Source organism: Gigantopelta aegis, chromosome 5 (assembly GCF_016097555.1).
Source record: "Gigantopelta aegis isolate Gae_Host chromosome 5, Gae_host_genome, whole genome shotgun sequence".
Lineage (NCBI taxonomy): Eukaryota > Metazoa > Mollusca > Gastropoda > Neomphalida > Peltospiridae > Gigantopelta > Gigantopelta aegis.
In genome coordinates this window covers 29637909-29654056 of record NC_054703.1, presented here as the reverse complement: position 1 = coordinate 29654056, position 16148 = coordinate 29637909, and the positions used below count along the sequence as shown (strand labels likewise).

The 16148-nt window shown below is 38.6% G+C and overlaps 1 protein-coding gene across 1 annotated transcript; it reads right to left on the bottom strand.

Annotated features, from left to right (window-relative positions):
* Positions 1-552: 552 nt before the first annotated feature.
* Positions 553-16123, bottom strand: LOC121373591 (39S ribosomal protein L9, mitochondrial-like). The gene is made up of 8 exons (XM_041500280.1): positions 15984-16123; positions 13281-13379; positions 11603-11759; positions 11008-11132; positions 9790-9837; positions 7530-7631; positions 6691-6771; positions 553-726 (listed from the first exon to the last, which is right to left on the bottom strand). Exons 2-8 carry the CDS (start codon positions 13377-13379, stop codon positions 589-591), a joined length of 750 nt encoding a protein of 249 aa, XP_041356214.1. The 5' UTR covers positions 15984-16123; the 3' UTR covers positions 553-588.
* Between the last annotated feature and the right edge of the window lie 25 nt (positions 16124-16148).

Here is a 16148-nt window from a genome sequence, read left to right as displayed (position 1 = left end):
CCAGTTCCTACATACCTAAAACCCATCTCTCCCCACCTCCAGTTCCTACATACCTAAAACCCATCTCTCCCCACCTCCAGTTCCTACAGACCTAAAACCCATCTCTCCCCACTCCCATCCCCCTCCAGTTCCTACAGACCTAAAACCCATCTCTCCCCACCTCCAGTACATACAGACCTAAAACCCATCTCTCCCCACCTCCAGTACATACAGACCTAAAAACCTCCCCACCTCCAGTACATACAGACCTAAAACCCATCTCTCCCCACCTCCAGTTCCTACAGACCTAAAACCCATCTCTCCCCACCTCCAGTTCCTACAGACCTAAAACCCATCTCTCCCCACTCCCCAGTCCTACAGACCTAAAACCCATCTCTCCCCACCTCTAGTTCCTACAGACCTAAAACCCATCTCTCCCCCATCCCCCCCCCAGACCTAAAATCCCACTCCCCCCCCCCCCCCCCCCCCCCCCCCTCCAGACCTAAATACCCATCTCCCAGAGACATAAAGAACAAAGTGTGTCCAAAAACGTTAAAACATGTCCGACACAAATTACATTTTTCATGATTTATTCACAAATGTTCATAATTAATCAAGTCTCTGCTGTCGTTTGGTACGAATGGTTGGCTTCCACAGGGGAGGTAACTCATGAAACTCGTTCTTCGTTGGGTCTTTGTACACGTGATACACTCGACCTTTGACCTTCACCTCCCACAGCTGGTTCACCTGAAACACAGAACATGACAAACATATTATTTATAAATCAACACAAACTTGTCTACCTACTTGATAGAATATATTATTTATATTTATAAATCAACACTCACTTCTCAGAACTTATCAACCTACTTAACAAAACATTAAATTATGCATAACTTTGATGTTCACACTGTGACAATACCTTAGTGTTAGTTAAAAAAACATTTCTTTAAAGGGACATTCCTGAGTTTGCTGCAATTGTTTAGATGTTATAGACTAACAGACTTTGTAGCGATTGTAATGGCATATCAAATATATTTTTCTGCATAAAATATTAGTGGCTGTATATTAAGCGTGTTTCTGATTGTTCTAATATTTGTACTAGGTTAAATTTCATTTTATTTCCTTCTTTTTTTTCATACGCACAAAATTATTTCAAGACAAAATCCAGTTTGGGCTTCTTACAAATATTAAGACGACCAGAAACACATTGAATATACAGACACTGATATTCTAAAGTTTAATTGTAGAAATATTTTAGTAGTTGTAAACATCTTACAATGCAGCAAACTCAGGAATGTCCCTTTAACAACACAACTAGAGCACATTGATTTAATAATCATCAGCTATTGTACATCAAACGTTTGGTAATTTTGACATGTAGTCTTAGAGAGGAAACCTGCTACATTTTTCCATTATAGTAGCAAGGGATCTTTAATATGCACCATCCCAGACAGGATAGTACATACAACGGCCTTTGATATACCAGTCATGGTACACTGGCTGGAACAAGAAATAACCCAATGGGCCCACTGATGGGGATCGATCCTAGACCGATTGTGCATCAAGTGAGCACTTTACCACTGGGCTACATCCTGCCCTTTGAAACACAGTACATAACAAACATTATATCAGTTGTTTTCACATCCACACTTACTACCCAGAAGCTACCTGATAGAACATTAAATAAAGCATAGCTTTGATGTCCACACTGTGACAATACCTTCTTGTGTTAGGCTTATACCCTAGCTTTGATGTCCACAATGTGACAATACCTTCTAGTGTTAGGCTTATATCATAGCTTTGATGTCCACACTGTGACAATACCTTCTTGTGTTAGCCTTATACCCTAGCTTTGATGTCCACACTGTGACAATACCTTCTAGTGTTAGGCTTATACCCTAGCTTTGATGTCCACACTGTGACAATACCTTCTAGAGTTAGGCTTATACCCTAGCTTTGATGTCCACACTGTGACAATACCTTCTAGTGTTAGGCTTATATCACATAGCTTTGATGTCCACACTGTGACAATACCTTCTAGTGTTAGGCTTATATCATAGCTTTCAATGGCCACACTGTGACAATACCTTCTAGTGTTAGGCTTATTGTCCACACTGTGACAATACCTTCTAGTGTTAGGCTTATATCCTAGCTTTGATATCCACACTGTGACAATACCTTCTAGTGTTACGCTTATACCCTAGCTTTGATGTCCACACTGTGACAATGCCTTCTTGTGTTAGGCTTATATCATAGCTTTGATGTCCACACTGTGACAATGCCTTCTAGTGTTAGGCTTATATCATAGCTTTGATGTCCACACTGTGACAATACCTTCTAGTGTTAGGCTTATATCATAGCTTTGATGTCCACACTGTGACAATACCTTCTAGTGTTAGGCTTATATCACATAGCTTTGATGTCCACACTGTGACAATACCTTCTAGTGTTAGGCTTATATCATAGCTTTGATGTCCACACTGTGACAATACCTTCTAGTGTTAGGCTTATATCATAGCTTTGATGTCCACACTGTGACAATACCTTCTAGTGTTAGGCTTATATCATAGCTTTGATGTCCACACTGTGACAATACCTTCTAGTGTTAGGCTTATATCATAGCTTTGATGTCCACACTGTGACAATACCTTCTAGTGTTAGGCTTATATCATAGCTTTGATGTCCACACTGTGACAATACCTTCTAGTGTTAGGCTTATATCATAGCTTTGGTGTCCACACTGTGACAATACCTTCTAGTGTTAGGCTTATATCATAGCTTCCACACTGTCCACACTGTGACAATACCTTCTAGTGTTAGGCTTATACATAGTGTCGATAGCAATACCTTCTAGTTGGCTTATGTCCACACTGTGACAATACCTTCTAGTGTTAGGCTTATATCATAGCTTTGATGTCCACACTGTGACAATACCTTCTAGTGTTAGGCTTATACCCTAGCTTTGATGTCCACACTGTGACAATACCTTCTAGTGTTAGGCTTATATCATAGCTTTGATGTCCACACTGTGACAATACCTTCTAGTGTTAGGCTTATATCATAGCGTCGATGTCCACACTGTGACAATACCTTCTAGTGTTAGGCCACACTGTGACAATACCTTCTAGTGTTAGGCTTTTATCATAGCTTTGGTGTCCACACTGTGACAATACCTTCTAGTGTATGTCCACACTGTGACAATACCTTCTAGCGTTAGGCTTATATCACATAGCTTTGATGTCCACACTGTGACAATACCTTCTAGTGTTAGGCTTATACCCTAGCTTTGATGTCCACACTGTCCACACTGTGACAATACCTTCTAGTGTTAGGCTTATATCATAGCTTTACCCTAGCTTTGATGTCCACACTGTGACAATACCTTCTAGTGTTAGGCTTATATCATAGCTTTTGTCCACACTGTGACAATACCTTCTAGTGTTAGGCTTATATCATAGCTTTGATGTCCACACTGTGACAATACCTTCTAGTGTTAGGCTTATACAATACCTTCTAGTGTTAGGCTTATATCATAGCTTTATGTCCAAACTGTGACAATAGCTTTGATGTCCACACTGTGACAATACCTTCTAGTGTTAGGCTTATATCATAGTGACAATTTGTGTGTCCACACTGTGACAATACCTTCTAGTGTTAGGCTTATATCATAGCTTTGATGTCCACACTGTGACAATACCTTCTTGTGTTAGGCTTATATCATAGCTTTGATGTCCAAACTGTGACAATACCTTCTAGTGTTAGGCTTATATCACATAGCTTTGATGTCCACACTGTGACAATACCTTCTAGTGTTAGGCTTATATCCTAGCATCGATGTCCACACTGTGACAGTACCTTCTAGTGTTAGGCTTATATCCTAGCGTCGATGTCCACACTGTGACAATACCTTCTAGTGTTAGACTTATATCATAGCTTTCATGTCCACACTGTGACAATACCTTCTTGTGTTAGGCTTATACCCTAGCTTTGATGTCCACACTGTGACAATACCTTCTAGTGTTAGGCTTATATCACATAGCTTTGATGTCCACACTGTGACAATACCTTCTAGTGTTAGGCTTATATCATAGCTTTGACGTCCACACTGTGACAATACCTTCTAGTGTTAGGCTTATATCATAGTGTCGATGTCCACACTGTGACAATACCTTCTAGTGTTAGGCTTATATCATAGCTTTGGTGTCCACACTGTGACAATACCTTCTAGTTTTAGGCTTATATCATAGCTTTGGTGTCCACACTGTGACAATACCTTCTAGTCTTAGGCTTATATCATAGCTTTGGTGTCCACACTCTGACAATACCTTCTAGTGTTAGGCTTATAACATAGCTTTGATGTCCACACTGTGACAATACCTTCTAGTGTTAGGCTTATTGTCCACACTGTGACAATACCTTCTAGTATTAGGCTTATATCATAGCTTTGATGTCCACACTGTGACAATATCTTCTAGTGTTAGGCTTATTGTCCACACTGTGACAGTACCTTCTAGTGTTAGGCTTATTGTCCACACTGTGACAATACCTTCTAGTGTTAGGCTTATATCATAGCTTTGATGTCCACACTGTGACAACACCTTCTAGTGTTAGGCTTATATCATAGCTTTGATGTCCACACTGTGACAACACCTTCTAGTGTTAGGCTTATATCATAGCTTTGATGTAAACACTGTGACAACACCTTCTAGTGTTAGGCTTATATCATAGCTTTGATGTCCACACAGTGACAACACCTTCTAGTGTTAGGCTTATATCATAGCTTTGATGTCCACACTGTGACAATACCTTCTAGTGTTAGGCTTATTGTCCACACTGTGACAATACCTTCTAGTGTTAGGCTTATATCATAGCTTTGGTGTCCACACTGTGACAATACCTTCTAGTGTTAGGCTTGTATCATAGCTTTGGTGTCCACACTGTGACAATACCTTCTAGTGTTAGGCTTATATCATAGCTTTGGTGTCCACACTGTGACAATACCTTCTTGTGTTAGGCTTATATCATAGCTTTGATGTCCACACTGTGACAATACCTTCTAGTGTTAGGCTTATATCACATAGCTTTGATGTCCACACTGTGACAATACCTTCTAGTGTTAGGCTTATATCCTAGCTTTGATGTCCACACTGTGACAATACCTTCTAGTGTTAGGCTTATATCCTAGCTTTGATGTCCACACTGTGACAATACCTTCTTGTGTTAGGCATATACCCTAGCTTTGATGTCCACACTGTGACAATACCTTCTAGTGTTAGGCTTATACCCTAGCTTTGATGTCCACACTGTGACAATACCTTCTAGTGTTAGGCTTATATCATAGCTTTGATGTCCACACTGTGACAATACCTTCTAGTGTTAGGCTTATATCACATAGCTTTGATGTCCACACTGTGACAATACCTTCTAGTGTTAGGCTTATATCATAGCGTCGATGTCTACACTGTGACAATACCTTCTAGTGCTAGGCTTATTGTCCACACTGTGACAATACCTTGTAGTCTTAGGCTTATATCATAGCTTTGATGTCCACACTGTGTGAATACCTTCTAGTGTTAGGCTTATTGTCGACACTGTGACAATACCTTCTAGTGTTAGGTTTATATCATAGCTTTGATGTCCACACTGTGACAATACCTTCTAGTGTTAGGCTTATATCATAGCGTTGATGTCCACACTGTGACAATACCTTCTAGTGTTAGGCTTATTGTCCACAGTGACAATACCTTCTAGTGTTGAGCTTATTGTCCACACTGTGACAATACCTTCTAGTGTTAGGCTTATATCATAGCTTTGATGTCCACACTGTGACAATACCTTCTAGTGTTAGGCTTATAACATAGCTTTGATGTCCACACTGTGACAATACCTTCTAGTGTTAGGCTTATTGTCCACACTGTGACAATACCTTCTAGTATTAGGCTTATATCAGCTTTGATGTCCACACTGTGACAATACCTTCTAGTGTTAGGCTTATTGTCCACACTGTGACAGTACCTTCTAGTGTTAGGCTTATTGTCCACACTGTGACAATACCTTCTAGTGTTAGGCTTATATCATAGCTTTGATGTCCACACTGTGACAACACCTTCTAGTGTTAGGCTTATATCATAGCTTTGATGTACACACTGTGGCAACACCTTCTAGTGTTAGGCTTATTGCCCACACTGTGACAATACCTTCTAGTGTTAGGCTTATATCATAGCTTTGATGTCCACACTGTAACAATACCTTCTAGTGTTAGCCTTATATCATAGCTTTGATGTCCACACTGTGACAATACCTTCTAGTGTTAGGCTTATTGTCCACACTGTGACAATACCTTCTAGTGTTAGGCTTATTGTCCACACTGTGACAATACCTTCTAGTGTTAGGCTTATATCATAGCTTTGATGTCCACACCTTCTAGTGTTAGGCTTATAACATAGCTTTGATGTCCACACTGTGACAATACCTTCTAGTGTTAGCCTTATATCATAGGTTTGATGTCCACACTGTGACAGCACCTTCTAGTGTTAGGCTTATAACATAGCTTTGATGTCCACACTGTGACAATACCTTCTAGTGTTAGGCTTATATCATAGCTTTGATGTCCACACTGTGACAATACCTTTTAGAGTTAGGCTTATTTTGTGTTTAACAACTGCTCAGCAATGTTTAACCTCACAATGTCAATTTATGTAAACTGACCTTTATTGAAACTTCAATATTTTGGGGCTCAGTGATTGGTTCACCAGGCAGCGTTAAACAGTCTTCACTCAACATGACACCCTGGAAAACAAGCATTCTTAGAGTACTGCTAAACAACACGGGCTCACGGGGGATTACTCTTCATATAGGTTTGAGGGGAGATTACTCTTCATATAGGTTTGAGGGGGGATTACTCTTCATATAGGTTTGAGGGGAGATTAATCTTCATATAGGTTTGAGGGGGGATTACTCTTCATATAGGTTTGAGGGGAGATTACTCTTCATATAGGTTTGAGGGGGGATTCTTCATATAGATTTGAGGGGAGATTACTCTTCATATAGGTTTGAGGGGAGATTACTCTTCATATAGGTTTGAGGGGATATTAAAACTATTTGCATAAGATTTACCGATTGCTGCAATTCCCTTTCTCACCCATTTTGTGTAAGAATTACCAGTGTTTCTGCCAGAAATTTTGTTTGGGGTATGGAGCTATAGAATTGAATGCAACTACAGTCAATGGAGGGAGGGCCTCCCACAGAAAGGAATTGGGTTATGTTTGGGGTTAGGGTTAAGAAAATCATACAGTAATGATAAGAGTCATTAATTTTGTCAAACGTTTAACTTAAAAATATAAACTGCAGAAATATTTGGGTATGGCGCCATACCCATTTTACCCTCTGGCAGAAACCCTGTTTACTGATAGCTACAATTCCCTCTCTCACTCATTTATTTTGTGTAAGATTTACTGATAGCTACAATTACCTCTTTTACTCAATTATTTTGTGTAAGATTTACTGATAGCTACAATTCCCTCTCAGTTATTTTGTGTAAGACTTACCGACCGCCGGAAAGCGATTCGGACATGAGATTTGTCTAATATCCACGGATTATCACCACTCATTGGGACTCGGAGAAACATTCCCTCCAACTGTTTCATAGTCTGAAATATAAAACACTACCTAAACATGGCTGAACAAAAATAACAAATAAAACACTGAATGCCGAATAACACTATAAGTACATTTGTTTTACACAAAATTATTTACGCTTTGCACCTCTACTTTCTTTCTCCAATCTGGCCACCCACCCTCCATTTCTGGGCGCTACGGAAGATTGCTTGGATGACAAGAAAGCATAACTTTTTAAAACTGATCTGGCAAACCCCACATTACCGGGTCCTTCCCCAGATTGCTTGATCATAACTAAATGACTGCTAATTGATAAACATTAACTGATACATAAATAGAAAAGCTAAAATTTGACGCAATTCACATCTTTGAGAGCAAAAGCAAACGGCGCTAACAATTATTACAAATCCTCTTTGAAGTTGACCAGACTGTGTCAGTAATTAAGTATTTCGTAGCAAGGCTCTCCACCACAGACGAACACCGACTACCAAACAGGATAATTTCCTTCCGCTTAGTTGGTGATCTATTATTCTGTAATTCTCACCCTAATCCTCGACAGCCAAGACCACCCAAAACAGGTACCCTTCGCTTGTTTGACATGATTGACAAATATTCGTCTTTAAAATACTATAGGTCGAGAGATCGAGGTTATCGAGTTTTCGAAGTTGGCCAGGACCGTCGCTTCAGATCGAGAGATCGAAGGTGGAGTGATCGAAATTTAACTGTATTTTTAATATAATACGGACAAACTAATTTTTATAGAAGATCACACTGGATTTAGCCTTTACATACCAGGAATGTCAGTTATTTGTTTTACATTCATCGAGGTATGAACATAAAAAATCTTCCGCAAACTGTGTAAAATCCAGTTGGAACTAGTGTAACAACTAGAATGACACTAGAAGACTGGTGCTGCTGTTAGAGCTGGGCGGTATATCATATATACTGTTCGGTATTGGTTTCGGTATCATGTCATATCCCCCCATTCCCATTTAGTAAAGCACTAATAACATATCTGATCAACATAAAATGGATAACAAGAAGACCAGATGGACATCATTCTTCCACAGAATTGAAAAAATAATTACAGTGCGCGTGCACATAAACCGTTTCCCGTTACTAGGTCAATTCACGATCACTTGATGAGATCTACCATACCTTTCCTGAAAGGATATAGACCAGATGAGGGCCTTGTGCATGGAATCTAAATTGATTAACCCAGGCATGCATTTAAAGCTCATTTTACTCAAAAAATACTGCTTGATATCGGTATTGTTATTGTGTCAATACTGAATACTGTACTGATATCGAGGGAAATGACCCCAAAAATACTGATACCATAACTGAACCTGAAATTTCAATACTGTTATGAGCCAAGGTAAATTTTTCAATACCGTCCAGCTCTAGCTACTGTTATGAGTCAAGGTAAACATTTCAATACTGCCCAGCTCTAGCTACTGTTATGAGTCAAGGTAAACATTTCAATACCTCCAGCTGTAGCTACTGTTATGAGTCAAGGTAAACATTTCAATACCTCCAGCTGTAGCTACTGTTATGAGTCATGGTAAACATTTCAATACCATCCAGTTCTAGCTACTGTTATGAGTCAAGGTAAACATTTCAATACCATCCAGTTCTAGCTACTGTTATGAGTCAAAGTAAACATTTCAATACTGCCCAGCTGTAGCTGCTGTTATGAGCCAAGGTAAACATCTCAATACCGCCCAGCGTTAGATACTGTTATGAGTCAAAATAAACATTTCAATACCAAGGTAAACATTTCAATATCGTCCAGTTCTAGGTGCTGTTATGAGTCAAGGTAAACATTTCAATACCGTCCAGCTCTAGATAATTTGGACAAACAAATGTGATGCAGTCATTTCGATTCCATCCAGAACTTATTTTACAGTTTCTATGTGATACTGACTTTTACTCTAAATTTTAATTATATATATATATATCTATGATACTTGTATTTTGTGCACAGTTCTTTACACTGTTTTAATTTAACTGTTGAATTTTTATATTGATGTTGATCATCACTTTTTTTTTGTGCATTTACCATATAGTTTGACACCCAATAGCCGATGTATTTTTTGTGCTGGGGTGTCGTTAAACTTTCATTCATTCATTCAAGCTCTAACTACTGTTATGGCCCACGGTAAACATTTCAGTTGTAAGAACTCTCACCATCTTGGCGAATGCTGTCAGCTTTGGACCTTCATCAACGGCTTCATCCTGAAACATCGGACAAGTAACAGTATGAGACACAAGAAGAAAGGAATGTCTATCCACATCTGACCTACATCATGTGTATACTTGTCATGGCAACAAAACAATTCATAGGTTTCTCAAACATAAAATCACATTCCCACCTGGCAACTGGTTAAGATTTTTACTTAATCTGGAAAGTAAATGAAACTGGATGTCAGGAGACTATCGAACCAGGCAGCGTAATGGAGATAATAAGTGATTACAGTTCCAGTCTGTAAATTATATTTTGTTAATACATATAACTGCTTGGATTGGTCCAAATGATATCATGTGACTTTAAAAATGACAGGACGGGATGTAGCCCAGTGGTAAATTGCTTGCATGATGCACGGTTGGTTTAGGATCGATCCCCGTTGGTGGGCCCATTGCGCTATTTCTTGTTCTAGCTGGTGCACCACGACTGGTATAACAAAGTCTGTGGTATGTGCTACTCCACGAACCTCCATTTTGCCATACATCTGGCAATGCTAAAAACCAAATAGATTGTTTCAGCCATTTTCTTTATTGTCTAAATTTTATAATTAAAAATAACTGCTTATGTTGTCACTTCACCCCAGTTCAGTTTGAGACAATTCAGTTTTGGACCCAGACATTTTCTCTTATTTCCATAAAGTTTCTTAAAGTTTGTTTTGTTTAACGACACCACTAAAGAACATTGATTTATCAGATATTGGGTGCCAAATATTTAACAATTTTTCCTTTAGTAGCAAAGAATCTTTCATATACACCATCCCACAGAGAGAATACATGTACCATGGCCTTTGATGTGCCATTCACAGTGCACTGGTTGGAACGAGAAATAGCCCAATGGGTCCATTGACAGGGATCGATCCTAGCTGCACAGGTCAATTTAAACTTTGTTTGTAAAGCACCACATTTAGTTAGGAATGTCTTAACAATGAAACAAATTCATGATATTGGTATCTTTAAATAACGTAATTACGTAATTAATTTACTAATTACCATCACTACATTGTAATTAACTAATTATCATCACTAACCCAATTATCACTAATTCACTAAGAATTATCACTAATTCACTAATTATTACCACTATTTATCTAATTATCATCACTAATTATCATCACTGATTAACTAATTAGCATCACTAATTAACTAATTAATTATAATCACCTTCATTTTCTCTTTGAAGTGCTGCAGACTTTCTGGAGAGGCATACACAGCAAGACCAGCCGGTTGAAGATGACTTCTGAAAACACCTCTCTTAACCTCAACCACGTCACCCTCCACCCCAACACCTGAAATATTTATATACTGTGTCACCTGTTAACCTCAACCATGTCACCCTCCACCTGAAATATTGTTATACTGTGTCACCTCTCTTAACCTCAACCACATCACCCTACACCCCAACACCTAAAATATTGTTATACTGTGTCACCTGTTAACCTCAACCATGTCACCCTCCACCTGAAATATTTATATACTATGTCACCTCTGTTAACCTCAACCATGTCACCTTCCACCCGAAATATTTATATACTGTCACCTCCCTTAACCTCAACCACGTCACCCTCCACCCCAACACCTGAAATATTTATATACTGTGTCATCTCTCTTAACCTCAACCACGTCACCCTCCACCTCAATACCTGAAATATTTATATACTGTATCACCTCTCTTAATCTCAACCACGTCACCCTCCACCCAAACACCTGAAATATTGTTATACATAATCAGTAAGAATGCATGTGATTGGTTTATTACCTTCAACATAATCTGTAAGAATGCATGTGATTGGTGGTAACTTTTTGTTGTGGACTCTCTCGACAAATCGCAACACACGGTTTCTGTTCTTGAGTCTCGGAGCGTGACCTTTCTTAGCGAGTAGAACAGGATACATCCTCTCCACGATCACCGTGCTCTGAAAGAGATAACAGAAAGTAACACAGGACATGTCCTTAAATTCTTATCATGTGTATGTTATTAGTATGTGTTCTGAAAGAGGAAACAGAGTAACACAGGACATGTCCTTAAATTCTTACCACATGTATATCTTATTAGTATGTGTTCTAAAAGTGAGAACAGACAGTAACACAGGACATATGTCTTTAAATTCTTATCACATATATATCTTATTAGTATGTGTTCTAAAAGAGAGAACAGACAGTAACACAGGACATATGTCTTTAAATTCTTATCACATGTATATGTTATTAGTATGTGTTCTAAAAGAGAGAACAGACAGTAACACAGGACACGTCTTTAAATTCTTATCACGTGTATATCTTATTAGTATGTGTTCTAAAAGAGAGAACAGACAGTAACACAGGACATATGTCTTTAAATTCTTATCACGTCAGGGTTTCTGCCAGAGGGTAAAACGGGTATGGCGCCATACCCAAATTTTTATTTTTTAAGTTAACATTTTGACAAAATTAATGACTGATCATTATTGTATGATTTTCTTAAGCCTAACCCTAAATGTAACCCATTTTCTTTGTGGAGGTTCCCCTTAGCATCTGTTGACTGTGGTTGCATTCAATTCCATAGCGCCATACCCAAAAATTTCTTTCTGGCAGAAACACTGCATGTGTGTTATTAGTATGTGTTATATAACTTATAAAAATTAACAAATGATGTTCTCACCAACGTGGGCTGTAAGAAAATTATTTGGGTGAGCAGAAAATTTCACCAAATCATCTATATAAATTTCACCAAATCATCTATATAAATTTCACCAAATCATCTATATAAATTTCAAAAATTACAAACATTCAGTGATTTTCTAATAAAATAACAATTATTACATGAAATTTATTCACCATATTCAAATTAAAATTTGCAATTGGCGAAGTTGGAGAGTGTCAGAGCTAGCCCTGTTAATATGAACTGTAAAAGCTGTTGTACAATCTAACTGTAAATACTCTGGTTTGTTGAAGGTTGATACAGGACGTCGATGTGAACTGTAAATACTCTGGTTTGTTGAAGGTTGATACAGGACGTCGATGTGAACTGTAAATACTATGGTTTGTTGAAGGTTGATACAGGACGTCGATGTGAACTGTAAATACTCTGGTTTGTTGAAGGTTGATACAGGACGTCGATTTGAACTGTAAGGGGCCGCCCATAATTTTCAACATTTTCACCACCCCTAAAAGTGCACATCCCCAAATGAAAAGTGTTGATCGACATTTTTCATTTTCAAAAAAAGGGTATGCTGGCCCGCTCCCCAACCCGCATATGGTTTGTACACTCGTGAAAATGTTGAAAATTATGGACGGCCCCTAACTACTCTCGTTTGTTGAAGGTAGATACAGGATGATAGAAACTGTAAATACTTACTCTCATTTGTTGCAGGTTGATACAGGATCATGTGAACTGTAAATACTTACTCTCATTTGTTGAAGGTAGATACAGAATGATCTGAACTGTAAATACTTACTCTCGTTTGTTGCAGGTTGATACTGGATGATCCCGAAATACCTGGCTGTAGAAGTCGGGTACACACATCCTTCCCAGCATGCAGTGCTGAGCGCAACATCTACAGAAGAAAAAAAAATATTACACCATAGTCGAAGAGATACCCATGTAACCCACTCACTCACCACACCTTTGCATTCCATGCTTTAAAACAAAACATTAACATGTTTTTAAAGTCACATCACTGTATCCATTCTGGAACTTTGGTCCGACTAGAGACTACCTTTTTGGGGGTGGGTGGGTGGGGGGGGGGAGAACCTAACATGAGACACAAAGAAATGGATTTCTGCCCGGGCCATTCTGCTGCATGCATGTGAACACTGGAAATCCTTTTAAAATGAACTCTACAATTGGTCTAGCTCCATCATTGGCAGTACCCGTCAGAACCACTTCCAAACTGCACACCACCAACCTTACAATGAGGTCATATGTGACAAGACACACTAACCACAGAAAAAGGCCCCCAGACACCTGCAAAATTTGGACTGGCTCAAACATTGGAGGGTGTATACTACCAAATCAAATCCCATAGACGACAATAGTAACATATGTGCCTAAAACTCCTACCTGCAGCGTATCGATCGACATATAAACCACGGATATAAATACTACCACCCGGCCCTCACCCTTGAAGTGAATCAGAAAAAATTGGGAGGTCAAGCTACTCATTTCTGAAATAACAGGTAGCGTCTATGCATGACTTTTAAATAATAAAAAATTTTGCTAACATAAGCAAACGTTCTCTGGTGTAACCTAAGCATTTGTGTTATATTTTAAAGGTAAAATCTCTCTTTAAAAATATGTTTCAGTACAATGGAACAGTACGGTACTGCTGAAAGTTTTTAGTTTTTTTTAAACAAGTAATGAACGCATTTTCAGTGGCACACACACACACACACACACACACACACACACACCCACCGTATTTACTGGCATGCATGACTGCACATAATTCTGCACAGCAAACACTAAAACAACCACTTTTACTAAAGTGCCTTGATCTATCCAAACACTGTTCAGGCACATCTCTCCCATGTCCATTCTCTGGCTGAGCATCAGACAAAAGGTACTTTGGAATTTATTATAATAGTGAAAAGATTTATGGTGTCGGCCAAAATCAAATGTGTAGTAATAGAGCCTAATTAAATTAATTACAATTATTAGATACACTTCTTCCTTCAATATTTTCAGACACATTTAGACACAATTAAAAATATATACCTCATTTTTAATATAGCTATCAATAAAACAATGGTGAATGACAATTTAAATAATACAAACAACAAACAAAATATTATTTCACAATGTTGTAGGTATACTGGGTTCATTGCCCGGCATCGGCTCCCACCCAGAGCAAGTTTTAACTCAATGGGTAGGTCCATGACCCCTACACCCTCTTCTTTCTCATTAATAACCACTAACATGGTCATGAAATACACCAATCTAAATTTCCCCCAATATTCAATCCCCCGCCCATCCTTCTGTCTGACATTTGTCAGAGGTGGTGATCGGGATGGATGTGCTTGAACCTTTACGTAAATACAGTCTAAGAGTTTTGGTTGGTTGGTAACATAAATGTTTTAAATAATCATATTAAAATTATTTGTGTATAATATACAGACACAAACATTGAAATTAATTATCACTAGCAGAGTCGCAAATATCACATATTATTATGTCTTCATAGCCATAGTTCGCTACCATGATTTATTTATTTCCGTTAAAATAGCTCTCAATTTTGCTGAAAAACAAGACCCGACTGGGCATGAGTTCGACCCATACCCCCCTTTCAGTGGTTAGAGTAGCTTTAGGTATAGGGTTAGGGTTAATCTTTCGAGCCTTTGATATAGAGGGGTATGGGTGAAACTCTTCTTGGTGTGCAGGGCAAGTTGCTTCCCTCTATTTAGCAAATTTAAAATGACGGGGAAATTTTTTATGTTGTTGGAAGATTTATTTTGTTAATAATCATGCAAGTACTTCAGTTGGGATTTATTGAGTATGGTAGGTTATACAATAATATCAGAGGCGGATGGGGGGAAGGCAGAGGCCCGGCCCCCCTAAATTTTGCTATCTAGATATAATTTTATTATATATTAATTTTCTGTTTTTTTTAACAATCCCCCTCCAAACCTTCCCCAAAATTCCCTTGGCATTGCACCTCATGTCACTGCACACCCCCCCCCCCCCCCCCCCCCCCCCCGTCCCCCCAATAGATTTTTGGGATCTGCCACTGAATACATTATTGGTTTGCGTGTATTTGTTGTACTATTTCGGTTGTGAAACGGGTAAAACATGGTGTCGTAAGTTTTGAATACCAGCTATATAATATATATTCCGACGTAGGTAGAAAGAACTACACTTTTGACAAAATTAATTTATTTTTAATCATTACTATATGATTTTCTTAACCCTGACCCTAAACTTAATCGATTTTATTTCTAGGGGAGGCCCCCCCAATACCCCCCTATTGACTGGTTGCATTCAATTCCATAGCGCCATACCCAAAAATTTCTTTCTGGCAGAAACACTGACTATATAATAATCCAAGGTGAACCTCAAATTATCTCCCCTTTTTCTAGCCTCTAGGTTCTATTCAATCCGTAAAAATGGAGATGCAGGCCTATTCCCTTATGCAATTAACGTAATTGACGACAGACATACGTACATTGTAATCAACAAACTGAAGTCTTAAATGCACAGAACATTTACATCTTAACACACCACGGCAAGATTAGTTTATCACTAAAACATCAACATGCGACTTCGAAACAAAATCACCGACAGGTGGCGAAGTTTACCAAAAGGAAATGGACTGGTATGCGTCTAGTAA